The 14,590-nt window shown below is 47.3% G+C and overlaps 1 protein-coding gene across 3 annotated transcripts in view; it reads left to right on the plus strand.

Annotated features, from left to right (window-relative positions):
• The window catches only part of TRIM3 (tripartite motif containing 3), a 36,421-nt gene extending 22,083 nt beyond the window's left edge, over positions 1 to 14,338 (plus strand). For 2 of the 3 annotated variants that reach the window (XM_027864707.1, XM_027864706.1), the window contains exons 2-12: positions 3,896 to 4,061; positions 4,185 to 4,416; positions 4,695 to 4,846; positions 5,117 to 5,297; positions 5,749 to 6,481; positions 6,642 to 6,745; positions 7,392 to 7,559; positions 8,106 to 8,274; positions 12,222 to 12,292; positions 12,505 to 12,645; positions 12,737 to 14,338. In XM_027864707.1, coding sequence (XP_027720508.1) covers positions 3,931 to 4,061; positions 4,185 to 4,416; positions 4,695 to 4,846; positions 5,117 to 5,297; positions 5,749 to 6,481; positions 6,642 to 6,745; positions 7,392 to 7,559; positions 8,106 to 8,274; positions 12,222 to 12,292; positions 12,505 to 12,645; positions 12,737 to 12,889 — 2,235 coding nt within the window. In that variant the 5' untranslated portion in view covers positions 3,896 to 3,930 and the 3' untranslated portion in view covers positions 12,890 to 14,338. Of the gene's footprint in view, positions 1 to 3,895; positions 4,062 to 4,184; positions 4,417 to 4,694; positions 4,847 to 5,116; positions 5,298 to 5,748; positions 6,482 to 6,641; positions 6,746 to 7,391; positions 7,560 to 8,105; positions 8,275 to 12,221; positions 12,293 to 12,504; positions 12,646 to 12,736 lie in introns of those variants that run through there. The other variant, XM_027864708.1, reaches the window with a different exon arrangement.
• The last annotated feature ends 252 nt before the right edge of the window (positions 14,339 to 14,590 follow it).

A 14,590-nucleotide genomic window follows, 5' to 3' on the forward strand; every position in this document is an offset into this window, starting at 1 on the left:
AGACCAATCTGAGGGTGACTGATAGGGAGGGCAGTCACTGCCCAAAGGGTGCCCCATATCTGGGACAAGCTGGGGCATAGATGGATAGAAGCTCATGCTGTTGCCAGTGATCCCACTTCCACTCCGCCAAATCCTTGTCGCATAGGTCTGCCTCCAGATCTAAGCCTTCTTGTTCTAACCCCAGGCTCCTATGCTTTCCAGTCAGCCCTTCTTGATCCCTCTTCTGCTGCTGAAGATCCCAGCTTGTATGTCTTGCACAACGTCACTGCCCTCTCTACTGGATCTGTGCCCATCTTCCTTCACTGCCCTTCCAAATGATTAAGATTCCTTATGCTAAGATCTTAGAACCCATCCCCACCCACCTCAAGCTGTGGGCTACTCAGAAACATGCCCTTTCCCCATCCCCCAGTTCCCAAGCTGAGCCCAGAGAGGGGTGTCCCCCCTCCATCTGCCCCCCTTTCCCATCTGATGACTCTGGCATACAGAAGTGGATCTCATTCTCTGGAGGGATGGAGAGTCCCATGGGTTTGAAGGCGAGCCTTTGAACCTAGCAGGGGTGAGGGCAGGGGTGCCATCGAGGGGAAGCATGGAATGCTTCTCTGCAGCAGGAAGGGGAAAGGGAAAAGGGAAAAGGGAAGAGGAAGAGGAGGAGCTGTGGTTGAGCCATGACGGGCTCGCTGTTTTCTCCCTCCAGCACCACTGGCCTTTGACACTGGCTGCTCCTCACTCTCCCCCACCCTGCGGCCAATGTGCTGCCCTAGAGCAACACCCCATGCCCCCTCTTGGGCTGGTTGCACTGAGTAATGGGCTGTCAGCTGCTCTACCTAGTGACCTCTTGACCCTCTCTGAGCCACCCCCCTCCCAAAGCTTCTTGACTGCTTCTCAGTCAAAGAAAGCATTGTGCCCCATTTTCCTGAGACTACCCCCCCTCAGTCCCTCTGTGTACGTAGAATCCTCCTGGGTCAGCACCCTCATCACTCTCTCCTCATCCAAGTCTTGTTCCCTTTGTCAGCCCCAGGAGCCCCCTTATTCATCCTCAAGTCCCCCAATCCTTGAGTCTGGGCTGCTCCCTTGCCCCCTGTGCCCTTTCCCCTGCTCCATTCCACTAACTTCCTGATCCTGTAAGCCTGCCTTCCTTACTCAGCTCATGTTTCTCCTTCAGGCAGTCTGGTCTTTCTCTTACCGCCTCCTGAGCCTGCTCTCCCTTCACCCCCATCATAGAATCTTGAAATTTAGATATGAAAGGAACCTTAGAGGCTAGCCTAATCATCTAGTTTAACCCCTTCATTTTACAGATGAGGGACTGTGGTCCAGAGAGGCTTAGTGATTTGCCCAAGGTCATACAGCTACTTAGTGATAGAGTTGGGATTTTCACCCAGGTCCTCTGACTCCAAATCCAGCAGCCTTTCCACCATATCATGCTGCCTTCCTTATGCCAGTACCTCAGGGCCCTTCGTAAGGTCCCTTAAACACCTGAGTCCTTGTGGGTGCCTTGACTAAAGCTCCTTATCCCCTCAACTCCTAAAAAGTTCTCCAGTCATTTGAACATCTCCATCACTCAGTCTTCAGTCACATCCCTCTAATTCCTGTACCCTTTCTGCAGTCCTTTCACTTTGCTTTAAATGCCCTTAAACTCTTTCCGATACTCAGGTCCCAGGGTACCCTTTCTCTCCTCCCTCCCTGACTTTACTCAATTCCTTGAGTCAAAAAACACATCTATGTTCAAATCCTGCCTCGGATACTTTCTAGCCATGTGACCTGGGACAAGTCACTAATTCTTTCTGATAGTTTCCTCATGTGAAATGAAGAAGTTAGATTTGGTGGCTCTAAATCCTTGATCCTAGCTTTTTCATCCCACCCTCCTGACTTAGCTCCCATAGAACCTCAGTACTCCAAGCCCTGAACTCCTCACTTCATCTCTTGGGCCATGATCTGAAACCCTAGAGCCAAAACTCCATCCTTAGCCCCTGGACAGTCTTCCTAGCCTACTGACTCCAGCATCTTCACCCTCCCTTTCTCAGTCTCCTGACCTCAGGTAAGTGGGTTAGAGCTGAGGGGCAAGATGACCCTAAACACTTCTTTCTATTCTGTCCTTTTTGCCCCTAGAGCACTGGCCTCCCTGAGCCATCCCTTAAGTTCATGTCTTCTGAAGATCTTTTGAAGGAACTCAGTTTTTAGCCTGGAGAAAAGATTTATAGGGGACTTGATATCTATTTTGAAATATTTGAAGGACTGTCATGCAGAAGAATGATTGGCTTTGTTCTGCTTGGCTCCAGGGAACAGAACTGAGAGCAGTGGGTACAAATTGATGAGAAGCAAATTTTGATTTTAAAATCTTCCTAAGAATCATAATCCTTATCCCAAAATGGAATACGTTGCTTCTGGAGGTAGTAGTTCTCCCTCTGTTTAGGCCTTCAGATAAAGTGTAGATTTGCCAGCTATGCTAGAGAGGGAATTCTTTTTCACTTATGATTTGGACTAGCTGGTTTCTAAGATTCCTTCCAACTCTGACATTCTATGCTTCTTCCCCTCCTGTAAATAAGGCCCAGACTTCCTCCAGCTTTTCTCACAGAATTCTGTTTCTTCCACCACCTGGTCCCTCCTCCTCATCTCATACTTACCACAGGACTCTATCCTGCCTTCATCCCTCCATCAGTTTTTCTAACACTGTTTAGGGAGGCTCTGTGCTATATTTGTTCTTGCCTGAGGTTGGTTCGAGGGGTCCCAGGTGAGGATGGTTTTTCCTAATCTGTCCCAAAATACTGGGTTTCAGGTCACTCCGCCTTGACCTTGCCAATGGCGACTTGATGGTCTCTGTGACTTTGGGCCTTTCTGACCCCCATCCTGTTTGCCTAGAGCATGCTCACAAGCCTTATGTTAGGGCTCACACAAGCAAGTGTGTTCTCCACTTATTCTTGGGCTTCATTTCAATTCCTGACCAGACCTGACCCTTTGCATGCTTTTACTTAGATGTTTTTTGGTTCCTTCAAGACTCCTACTCCAGTTAGAGTACTCCCATGTAATGTTTTTTATTTAATGCTATAGCTAAGGTAATGGGTACACCTGAGCCAAATGGCTATTCATATTCTTTTTTATCCCAGGTTACCAGCTCTTCATCCATTTCTCCAGCCAATTTAATTACTCATCATCCCTCAGATGCCCCTACGATTTCTGGCCAGGAAAGTGGTCTCTCAGAATCCAATTTTTACAGTTTTTGTGTTTGTTCAGTTGTTTCAGTTGTGTCTGACTCTTTGTGACTCCTTTTGGGGTTTTCTTGGCAAAGATTCTGGAGTAGTTTGCTATTTCCTTCTCCAGCTCATTTTACAGATGAAGAAACTGAGGCAAACAGGATTAGGCAACTTGCCCAGGGTCACACAGCTAGTAAGTGTCTGAGGCCAGATTTAAAATCAGGTTGTCCTGACTCTAGGCATAGTAGTGCTCTATCCACTGTGTCACCTAAGGTGCCCTTTTACAATTTTATATGTCACAAATACCAGTAATGTGTGGATGGGGATGCATCCCAGCCTGCCCATCTTTTTCTCTTGCACTGGTTGTCCCAGATTTCCTCACTCCATCTTTGCTTTCCTGCATACACTGAGAACCAGTTTTAGCAAACATCCATGTTATCAGAAGGAAGGATTTCAAGAAAGAGGGAGTCTGTGTGAGTGTCTGCTGAGTTCGAATGGGGAGGAGATACTATACTAAGATATTATTACTAAGACTATTTGCTGATTGAATCTGAAGGAACGTGCCCATGAAAACCATTTGGGGGAGAAGGATAAAGGGTAGAGAAGGCAGGTGAGGCACTCTCTGCCCTGTCCTGCTGTGCCTGTGAGTGGCACCTCTTATAGAAGAAGAAGGGGATTGACTGACATGTGTTTTGTTCTCCCTAAAGACTGGCCTGAGGGGGAGGAACTAATTGTCTGCATCATGGCGAAGCGGGAGGGCAGTACCAGCCCAGTGGTTCGGCAGATTGACAAGCAGTTCCTGGTCTGCAGCATCTGCCTCGATCGATACCATTGCCCTAAGGTTTTACCCTGCCTGCACACCTTCTGTGAGAGGTAAACAGCATAGGTGTGTGTGAATGTGATGGGGGAACCATGGTGTTCCTTTCACCTGCCTTTGACCCTGGATCCTCCTGCCTATATTATGATGACGCTGACACCTTTCCTTCCTTCTTGCAGGTGCTTGCAGAGCTATATCCCTGCGCAGAGTCTGACATTGTCATGTCCTGTGTGCCGCCAGACTTCCATCCTCCCCGAGCAGGGTGTTTCTGCTTTGCAGAATAACTTCTTTATCAGCAACCTGATAGAAGTAATGCAGAAGACCCCTGATGGAGGCCGTGATCCCACTGCCCCTCACCCACTCTGTGCTGTGGCTGGGCGTCCTCTCTCCTGTCCCAACCATGAAGGCAAGGTGGGCCCAAGAGAGGGCCAGTGAGGCCAGGGCTGTGCCTGTCTGGACAATACAAGGATAGGAATGGGAAAAGGGCGGGGATGAAGAAAAAAACAGGAGTAGGCTAAGGGGTAGTTGAGACAGTTATGGATAGAGAGGACTGGGGCCTCCGACTGGCTGAAGGAGAGACCAGTGGGGAAGACTGGGTAGGGGTTGGCTAAGAGGTTACTGGGGTGGCTAGCTATTGTAACTTGAGGGGCTGAGCTCCAGCCCATCAGTTTCTGCTTGTTTGCTCCCAGACAATGGAGTTCTACTGTGAGTCATGTGAGACAGCCATGTGTGGGGAATGTCGAGCTGGGGAACATGGGGAGCACCGCACTGTGCTGCTCCGGGATGTGGTGGAGCAACACAAGGCAGCCCTGCAGAGACAGCTGGACACCGTGCGCAGCCGGTAGGAGTGGTCAGGGTTTGCTGGGGCCGGGGGGAGAGGAAGGGCTGCTCACTCTCAGCCTTGATAGAATGTAGCAATGGATTCAAATCCTGCAGATAGCTTTGTAACCATGGGCAAGTCACGCAAGTCATATGTGCCTCTCTTTCCTCAGTTATAAAATGAAGGAATTGGACTTTGATGGTTTCTGAGTTTCCTTCTGACTCTAAATCTATGATCCTTTGATCCCTCACAGATTTCAGTGATAGCCTTCCTTGTCTATTCCCCTTCTAGGCTGCCCCAGCTGACAGCTGCCATTGCCCTGGTGGGAGAGATCAGCCAGCAGCTGGTGGATCGGAAGGCTGAGGCCCTGGCCCAAATCAGTGGGGCCTTTGAGGAGCTGGAGCAGGCACTGCAGCAGCGCAAGGGGGCACTGGTCAGGGACCTGGAGGCCATCTGTGGGGCCAAGCAGAAGGTGGGCTCCCAGCCCCCTTTCCCAACTTCTACTCTTAATTTGCCCCCCCCTCCCCATCCCCCCCATCCTGTTCCCTTTTTCATTCTCCCCATCCCATTCTCTTATCCCCTTCCTCATTTGGGTACTTCTTTTTCTCTGGGTCTGTCCTCAGCACTGTCCCCACTGTGATCCATAGTGCTTTCTGTGCCCTAATGGTATTTATTCCTGCTGAACCCCATAGGAGTGCCCCGTCTATGCCCCGTGGTGCTCTCCCTGCACCCCACAGTGCCCTCTGCATGGTGCTTTCCATGTGCCATCATGGTACTCCCCGTCCCATATCCCTATGCTCCGTGTCCCTGCTGTGCCCCAAGGTGCACTCACTATATCCCCCTGGTGTCCTCTGCATGTTACCCTCCCAGTGCCCCTATGGTACCCTATCTATGCCCCCACGGTGCCCGCCCCATGCCCCCAGGTGCTGCAGGCCCAGCTGGAGACACTGCGTCAGGGCCAGGAACATATTGGGAGCAGTTGCAGCTTTGCGGAGCAGGCCCTACGGCTAGGCTCAGAGACGGAGGTGCTGCTCGTGCGTAAGCAGATGGGGGAGCGGCTGGCGGCGTTGGCCAGCCAAGCCTTCCCTGAGCGGCCTCATGAGAACGGGCAGCTGGAGCTTCTTCTAGAGACGGATGGCCTGCGCCGCTCAATTCTCAACTTGGGTGCACTCCTTACCACTAGTGCCACAGCCCACGAGACGGTCGCTACGGGTGAGGGCCTTCGCCAGGCACTGGTGGGGCAGCCAGCCTCACTGACTATAACCACCAAAGACAAGGACGGGCAGCTTGTGCGCACAGGTAGTGCAGAACTTCGGGCAGAGCTGACGGGCCCCGATGGGGCTCGCCTTGAAGCCCATGTGCTAGACCACAAGAATGGCACTTACGAGCTGGTCTACACAGCCCGGGCAGAGGGTGAACTTCTCCTCTCTGTATTACTGTATGGGCAGCCTGTTCGGGGCAGCCCCTTCCGAGTGCGTGCCCTGCGCCCTGGTGACTTGCCCCCGTCTCCTGACGATGTCAAGCGCCGGGTCAAGTCCCCTGGTGGTCCCGGTGGCCACGTGCGACAGAAGGCTGTGCGCCGGCCCAGCTCTATGTATAGCACAGGAGGCAAGAGAAAGGACAACCCTATTGAGGATGAGCTGGTCTTCCGAGTTGGTGAGTGGCCTCCCTAGCCAGCTGCCCAGACTGGCATTTGGGGCTCATGCAGGGTTACTGGTGTGGGTGTGGGAGTGGGGAAGAGGAGCAAGGACGGGAGAGGAGAATTTGGCTCCAGGGCCTATTTTCATGCCCCCTCAGAGCAGTGCTCTTCCTACAGGCAGCCGTGGGCGAGAGAAGGGCGAATTCACCAACTTACAGGGCATCTCTGCAGCCAGCAGTGGCCGCATTGTGGTGGCTGACAGCAACAACCAGTGCATCCAGGTAATGATCATCCCTCAACCCAACCACCAGTTTATTGAGGTGACATTTCTTCTACCATTGTCCACCCACTTGTGTGTGTATCCAGGTAACAGCCTCCTCTAAAAGACCAGGGTATTCAGGTAATGCTAGCCTCACCTCAACCCACTAACCAGGATGTTGAAGCAATTCAGGTTTTCACTGGATGTACTTCTACTACCCAGCCCTTATTTTGCTGGGCACTCTGGGAAGTACCAAAAAAAAAAAAAAAAAAGCTAGAACTGAGCCCTACCCTGACTCAAGCATTTTTTGGCTAGGGAAAACTTGAATATGTATGTAGGCAGAGAGGTAGAAGTGAGTTGAAAGGGAGGTAGAAAATATGGGAGAGAATGTGGATGATTTTGAAAGTAAGACCATGAAAGAGTAGATCTTGATTCAAGGGGAGGGCCCAGTTTAATAGAATGAGGACATCTCTTCTACCTTTGCTCTCCTCTTCCCTAACAACCAGTGAGTAGAGCAGATGAACTGTTTAAGAGGGTCTGGGGTCTATAGCTAGGGAAGACTCTCCATTCAGTCTCTGCTTTCATCTCAGTCAACCATGTCCCCTTCTTCTTAGACTTCTCTTTTAGTCTGTCTCCACAAGAGTGTGATCTCTCACTATTCTTCCTAGGTGTTCTCTAATGAGGGCCAGTTCAAACTCCGCTTTGGTGTACGAGGCCGCTCTCCTGGGCAGCTACAGCGTCCCACAGGCGTAGCAGTGGATACCAATGGTGACATTATTGTGGCTGATTATGACAACCGTTGGGTCAGTGTCTTCTCATCTGAAGGCAAGTTCAAGGTGAGAGGTGTGCTTGGCTTATCAGTTTCCATCTGCTTCCCTGTGCTGAGTCTGAGAAGGGAGAAGAGATGAAACTATTTAGAAGTTAAGCAGTGGTCCATTAGGAGACTGGATCCACAGTTGAGCTGTGGAGTTAGTGAGAAAGAGTTTGCTAGTTTCTCCCAGCTGGTCTCTCTGTACAACTCCTTTTTTCCTGGACTCTTCTTGGTTCTGGACCTCCTGAGGGTTTCCTCTCTCAGAGCTAGGCCCTTTAGGCCCAGTAGAGCCCTCTGGTCTCCTCTACTCTCTAGTCTTACATTGCCTTCTCTCTCTTTCATGGAGCCTCGAGCCAAGGAGTCTAATAATCCTCTTTGGAGAGACAAAAGAAGAGTGAGATTGGAGAAGCCTTACTCTGCTTCTTTCTTGCTCTTCCTCTATCTTTTGGCCTCCCTATTTCTGTGCTACTCTGTCTGTAAGACCCTATGCTAGGACATGATGATTTCCCTACCTTTACCCTATCCTACATTGACCAACTTAGCCCCAATTTCCCTTTTTGGGCTTTTGCAGACCAAGATTGGAGCTGGGAGGCTCATGGGACCCAAGGGCGTGGCTGTGGACCGAAATGGGCACATCATAGTGGTGGATAACAAGGCTTGCTGTGTCTTCACCTTCCAGCCCAATGGAAAGCTAGTGGGTCGCTTTGGGGGCCGTGGTGCTACTGACCGCCATTTTGCAGGTAAGGGGGTAGGGTTATCACCAAGAAACCCTGAAAATTACTAAGAAATTCCCCATTACCCTGAGACTTTTTCTTCTTTGGAGACTCTGATCTGAGGCCACCCTATCCACACATACCTACTACCCTACTACCTACTATCTTCCCCACAATCTGAGAAACAGAAGACACCTGTACCTCACCGCCAAAGTCCTTACAAAGGGTTATCAAGCCTCTGCTTGATGGCCTTCAGACATGGAGAAGCTTTTCTTTATGTCAAACCTAAATCTTTTTATCTGTAACTTCTACCTATTGCTCCTAGTTCTGCTCTCCAGGGCCGAATAGAACAAATCTAGTTCCTTTTCTGTTTAGTCTCTTCTAATATTTAAAGGGCTGGGATCATGTCTCATCTCTCTTCTCTCTCCAAGCTAAATATCCAAGTTCTTTCAACCAATCCTCATGTGGGATGGTTTCCATTGTCCTCATCATCTTGGTCATCCCTTCTAGTTGTGCTCCAGCTAGTCACCATCTTAAAATATGGTCTTCAGAAACTGAGCAGAGCACTGCAGAGGTGATCTCATCAGGGCAGAGTAGAGTGAGGCCATCACTTTCATCATTTGGGAAGCAATGCTTCCTTTAATGTAGCCTAGGATCCCATTACCTTTTTTGGTTATGTTCTGCTGCTGACTTATTGAATTTGCAGTCTGCTAAAATTCTTAGATATCTTTTCCATGAATTGCTGTCTAGCCATGTCTCTCTTATCTTATGTTAATATAGCTGATTGTATGTGTGTATGCTCACGAGTGCATAGAACTTTGTATTTTTCCCTAATAAGTATCATCTTATTAGATTTGACCTATTGTTTTCGCCTGTCATGATGTTTTTGGATTCTAGCTCTTATTATTCAGTATGTTAGATATCCCTTCCATATTTGTATCTCAACAGATTTGGTAAAGATAACATTCATTTAAGTTATTGATAAAAAATATTAAATAAAACAGGGTCCAGGCTAGATCCCTAGGGGGCCCTGCTAAAGAACTCCCTCTAAGTTCATGTCGACCCATTGGTAGTTTCTCTTTGGGTTTGCTCATCATACCAGTTCAGATTCCACCTCACTGTTCTCTTATCATCTGGTCAAAAATAGCATACTTTGTCAAAATGCCTTGCTGAAATCCAAGTGTTTAGTCTCTGTAGCATTCTCCTGATCTACCAGACTAGTGATAGTCAAAATAGGGAAATGAGGTTAGTCTGGCACAACCTGTTTTTGACGAAGCTATTCTGACTCTTTGTGGTCACTGCTTCCTTTTTTTTAAATGCCCAGAAATCTGCCCCTTTAACATTAGGATCCAGAACAGGGCTTCTTAACTTGGAGTCTGTGAAGTTGCTTTTTAAAATATTTGGAAAACAATTTCAGTATAATTGATTTTCTTTGCTATCTTAAATATTTTATTTTGTGCATCTAAAAAAGTGATTCCAAGAAGAGATTCCTATATTTTATCAGACTGCTAAAAGAGTCCATGGCGCAGAAAAGTTTCAAGAACTCTGATGTAGAATTTTTGTCAGAGATCGATAAGACAATCATTGTATTATCAATTGGCTTATTTTGAAGGTTCTAACTTCCTTTTTTTTTTAAAATCAGAATGACATTTTCTCTTCTCTAGTCTTGTAGCACCTCTCTTGTTCTCCATTATTTTTCTTTTTAGAAAAGTATTATATTATTGGCCAACATATTTCACAAATAAGGTCAAAGAAAAAACCCTAATTATAAATGATTGCACATAAAACCACAAACTTCCATTATTTTTAGTTTGATTTTTTTAAAAATGTGTTTTTACTTTTGCCCGTGTACCAAAATCTTTCTGTTTTCATGTCCCCTTCTCATTTTCCTTTCTATGAATTTCTCATTTCTTTCAGAATCTTAGATACAGTTAGTCCAGGTTAAGTGCTCTCCTATCCTCCTGTTTGGGTTTCTACTCTGTTTACCATTATTTATTTATCCTTCCCAGTCCAAATATTATCTGTTGGCAAAGAAACCAGGAGCAGAATGAATTGATTAGTTCTGTCTTCCCTCTGTTGTCCTTTATCACCATCCCATTTACTCGAAGCAGCAATTGTAAGTGTGTGATCACAAGCATGTCACTTAACCTCTGTCCATCTCAGTTTTCTCATTTGGAACATAGGGATAAAAACAGCAGTAACCTCCCAGGGTGGTTGTGAGGATCAAAAGAGGTGCTGTGCTTTGTAAACCTTAATGATCTCTATAAAGGTCTTCAAGTAAGATTATTATTTTCCTTTTGCTCCCAAGAAAGCAAAAAAAAAAAAGACCCTTTTACTTCTTTTTCTTGGCCATCATCAACTTCAACTCATTCTGAGCTTTATCACTACTGACATTATTTTTGGAGAATCATGCCACTCTTGTATTAATTATCAGATAGCTATCTCTGTTTTTACTTTTCTTGTCATTTTTAGCATCTGAGTTGGTTGGTGTTTGTATTATAAGTATTTCATTCTTAAGAGTATTCCTTCTTTTGACCCAGCAAAAAAAATCAAGCCATTGGCTCCTCTCTCTCTTTCCAAGGAGTACTTTGAAATATATTCTGTCAAACAGAGGGTCCCTTCGTTTGGGCCCAACTTTCCCTCTCCTCTTCTCTCAAGAATTTTGAGATAGAGTGAGTAGTCCTATCCTGCCAAGATTCTTATCATTTCTACTGCAATGCAGTTAAATTTAATGTAATCATTTGTTAAATACCCTCTGCCTGCAAGGTGCCTTGTTGGACGCTAGGGATACAAAGAAAATACACAAACCAGATCTTGCCCTCAAAGTGCTTATAATCTCCTGGGGAAATACAACATGTACAAAGATAAGTAAATATGAGAGAATTTAATGGGGAAAGGGGATTGGGAAAGGCTTCCTGGAAGAGGTCAAATTGAATTAACATGACTTTCTCTGAAATTGACAATGATAGGAATCCTTTTAAATTGACTTTCTTTACATAATTCTTTTCTTGTTTTTTTCCCTAGCACTTACTCAAAGCTTTCCCAGGGGAATATCTTCTTATTATCAGAGAACCATTAACCCTCATCTATTTCTTTTAGTCTGAGATTTCTGTTCTTGTAATACACAGAAGCAAAATACCTTGGTTTTGTGTTTGTGTGGTTTTGTTTTTGTTTTTTTGTGAGGCAGTTGGGGTTAAGTGACTTGCCCAGGGTTACACAGCTAGTAAGTGTCAAGTGTCTGATCTGAGACTGGATTTGAACTCAGGTCCTCCTGACTCCAGGGCCAGTGCTGTATCCACTGCACTATCTAGCTGCTCCTGTGTTTTGGTTTTTTTTTAGTCTACCTTAGAAGGCAGACCCAGAGTTAAAAAGAACCATAGATGTCACTTAATCCACCCTCCCAATATTTAAGTTTTCCATTTAGTTTCCCTAGCAGATGGTCATGAATGTTCATATCAAGTATAACAAACAAACCAAAAAACCTTTTTTGTCAATTTTTAAGACTGCCTCCAGCCTAATCACACAACCCCATAATTCTCAAAGTTTAATCTATAGTCTAGCTTCTTATGGTACTGTATAACACTAGAATTATTTGTTATTTAAGTGAGTTCCTCCACGTTGGTTGGAATCAGGTCTATATAGCAATTTTCTTAATTGCTTCCTTTGCTTTCTAAAGAATGAAAGTATCATTAAGGCAAATCAAGCATGTGTTATAAGAGAGAGGAGTCCAGCAGATGTCCAGATAGTTGGGTTCCCACCCTTTCATGTGCCTTTTCCCCCTTTCCCCATATAGGTTCACCCTGTTCACCACCCTCCACTGTGCATGTGAGTGCACACACACACACACACACACACACACACACGCCTGCTGTCCTTGGACCACCCAGTGAATCTCTGAGCAATTTGTGAGGGCTATTATCCCCATCTCTGTATAGAAACTCTTTCTTACTGCTTTTTCTCTCCTGTGTCTTAAGGTCCCCACTTTGTTGCTGTGAATAACAAGAATGAAATTGTGGTGACAGATTTTCATAATCATTCAGTGAAGGTTAGTGACATCTCCACAAGCATCCTTTTATACCTTCCCTCTCCTTCATACACCCTGGATCTCTAGGCCACCCTTCTCCCATGACTCCTTTCCTTCCCAAAGTCATTTCTCCCCCCCCCCATTTCCCCTAAACTCCACTCTCCTCAGCCCCCCACCCAGTATCCCCCATAATGGATATTTTTGAACTGGCTCTAAGTCCTCTCCCATCCTAGGTGTACAGTGCAGATGGAGACTTTCTCTTCAAGTTTGGCTCTCATGGCGAGGGTAATGGGCAGTTCAATGCCCCGACTGGCGTGGCTGTGGACTCGAATGGGAACATTATTGTGGCAGATTGGGGAAACAGCCGCATCCAGGTGAGTCCTTAGGGTCTCCAGTCCCTGGAGTTCTGGGAGGTTAGGGGCAGGGGTCAGGCTGAACTTCCCTGACTTTCCCTCTGCCCTACAGGTATTTGACAGTACAGGCTCTTTCTTATCCTATATCAACACCACTGCAGAACCACTCTATGGCCCCCAGGGCTTGGCACTGACCTCCGATGGCCATGTGGTAGTGGCCGATGCAGGCAACCACTGTTTCAAGGCCTATCGCTACCTCCAGTAGCTGCTCTGCTGACTCAGACCTGGATGGATGGACAGATGGACACCACCACTCCAAGGATGGGATGGGCCCAGGATCCTTCCACTGCGGGCCAGATCAGGGAGCAATGAATGTGGGAGCCACGTGCCCTTTACCACCCCAGGGCCTTCCCCAGGGATCTTCTCTCCATGTTCACCAATTGACCTTTATCTCCTCTCTCCCCACCCCCCTCTCCATCCCTTCACGCTGCACTTTATTTATTCGGTTCCTGCTTTGGTGATTGAGGTGGAAGGAAGGCTATGGGGGAAGTGACCAGGGCTGGGAGGCCTATGAAATCTCCCTGAGCTTACCATCCTGCTGCCTGCCCACTTACCCACCACCCACATAGTTTTGGTTTCTACAAGAATGTGCTAAGCTTCACCCCTAACCCCCAGTCCCACTTAGACCTATACCCCAGGTGGGGGTCTAGACCCTCTTTAGGCCTGGTCTTAGCCCCATCACGTAGATCAGTTGTTGCCAGTTCTTCTGGCCTGTCTCCAGGAGGAGCCTGGGGCCTTCTGGCTGCCTCCAAGCTGCATCACAGGGAAGTGCTGTAGGCTGGCAGGCCATGGTTGCCCCTCTGCCCTCTCAGACAAACTGACAGACAGACAGTAATATCCTTGCCCGGTCCGCTTCAATGTACAAAATAAACGGTCTCCGTGGCTTCCATTTTGATCCTTCTTGGAGGAGAAGGGGGATAATGTTGGTTTGGGCACCTCCCCAGCCCAGGAACATGGGGTGAGGAGGTGGGCCAGGGGCCCTAAAACAGGGAAAGAAATGGGATGGAGGAAAACAGGCAATTGTTCCCTCAGACCTTGACTCAGAGTGTGTTGTGGTCTCTGAGCAGGCTCTCCTGATGGAGCTTTGAGGTTGGGCTGTGGTAATAAGGGAGAGGGTTGCCTCTGAGACTGTATGTCTGCCATTCTTTTCCTTAGTTCCCTATCCCAGGCCGTGGTAGGGGACCTGAGAGGATCTGGAACCTGGAATGACATAAGGTTCCTAGCAACATCAGAACAGTCACCACCTGGGTGGAGATGAGGTTAGGAATGAAATAAGCCCACAGAGCCATGAGAAGAAAGGTCCTGGAGAGCAAGTTCTGGCTTGTTAAGATGGGCCAGAGGGGTATGATGATAGAGAACTGTGGTAAGTGGGATAGATGCCCTGGGCATCTTGTACCCTGACGAAGGTGGGTTTCCAGAATTAACTTTATAGACATAACCCCTGATATTTGGGCCAAAGCAATGGGCAAGCCCTCTAGTCAGGCTCCTAGGAGGTGCCTAGGTAGTTCAGTAAAAGTGTGAACAACCCAGACTTAGGACCTAATTGTGAGGGTGTTACCACATGTACACACACACAGCCATACTCCTTCATACAAAGAGTGAACACCAGAATAGAAATTTAAAGGAATAAAATGGAATAAAGTTCTAGAGGAAATTACGTATGGATGAACTTCTATAATCTGGGAAGGGACTAGTTTTTGGGTGGACTTGTTTCTAAATGAGGTGCCCTCCTGGATCCCTAGGGGCATTCTTAGGTTATATAGTAGACTCAGCAATATATTCAAAAATGGTTGGACAGTAGAAAGACAAATAACTATTCTTTCTTTGTGAGGAGCTTGAGGTTGGCAGGGGAAAGAGTGTGTGTGTGTGTGTGTGTGTGTGTGTGTGTGTGTGTGTGTGTGTGTGT

The sequence above is a fragment of the Vombatus ursinus genome, unplaced genomic scaffold (assembly GCF_900497805.2).
Source record: "Vombatus ursinus unplaced genomic scaffold, bare-nosed wombat genome assembly UNPS02014775.1, whole genome shotgun sequence".
In the NCBI taxonomy this organism is placed as follows: Eukaryota; Metazoa; Chordata; class Mammalia; order Diprotodontia; family Vombatidae; genus Vombatus; species Vombatus ursinus.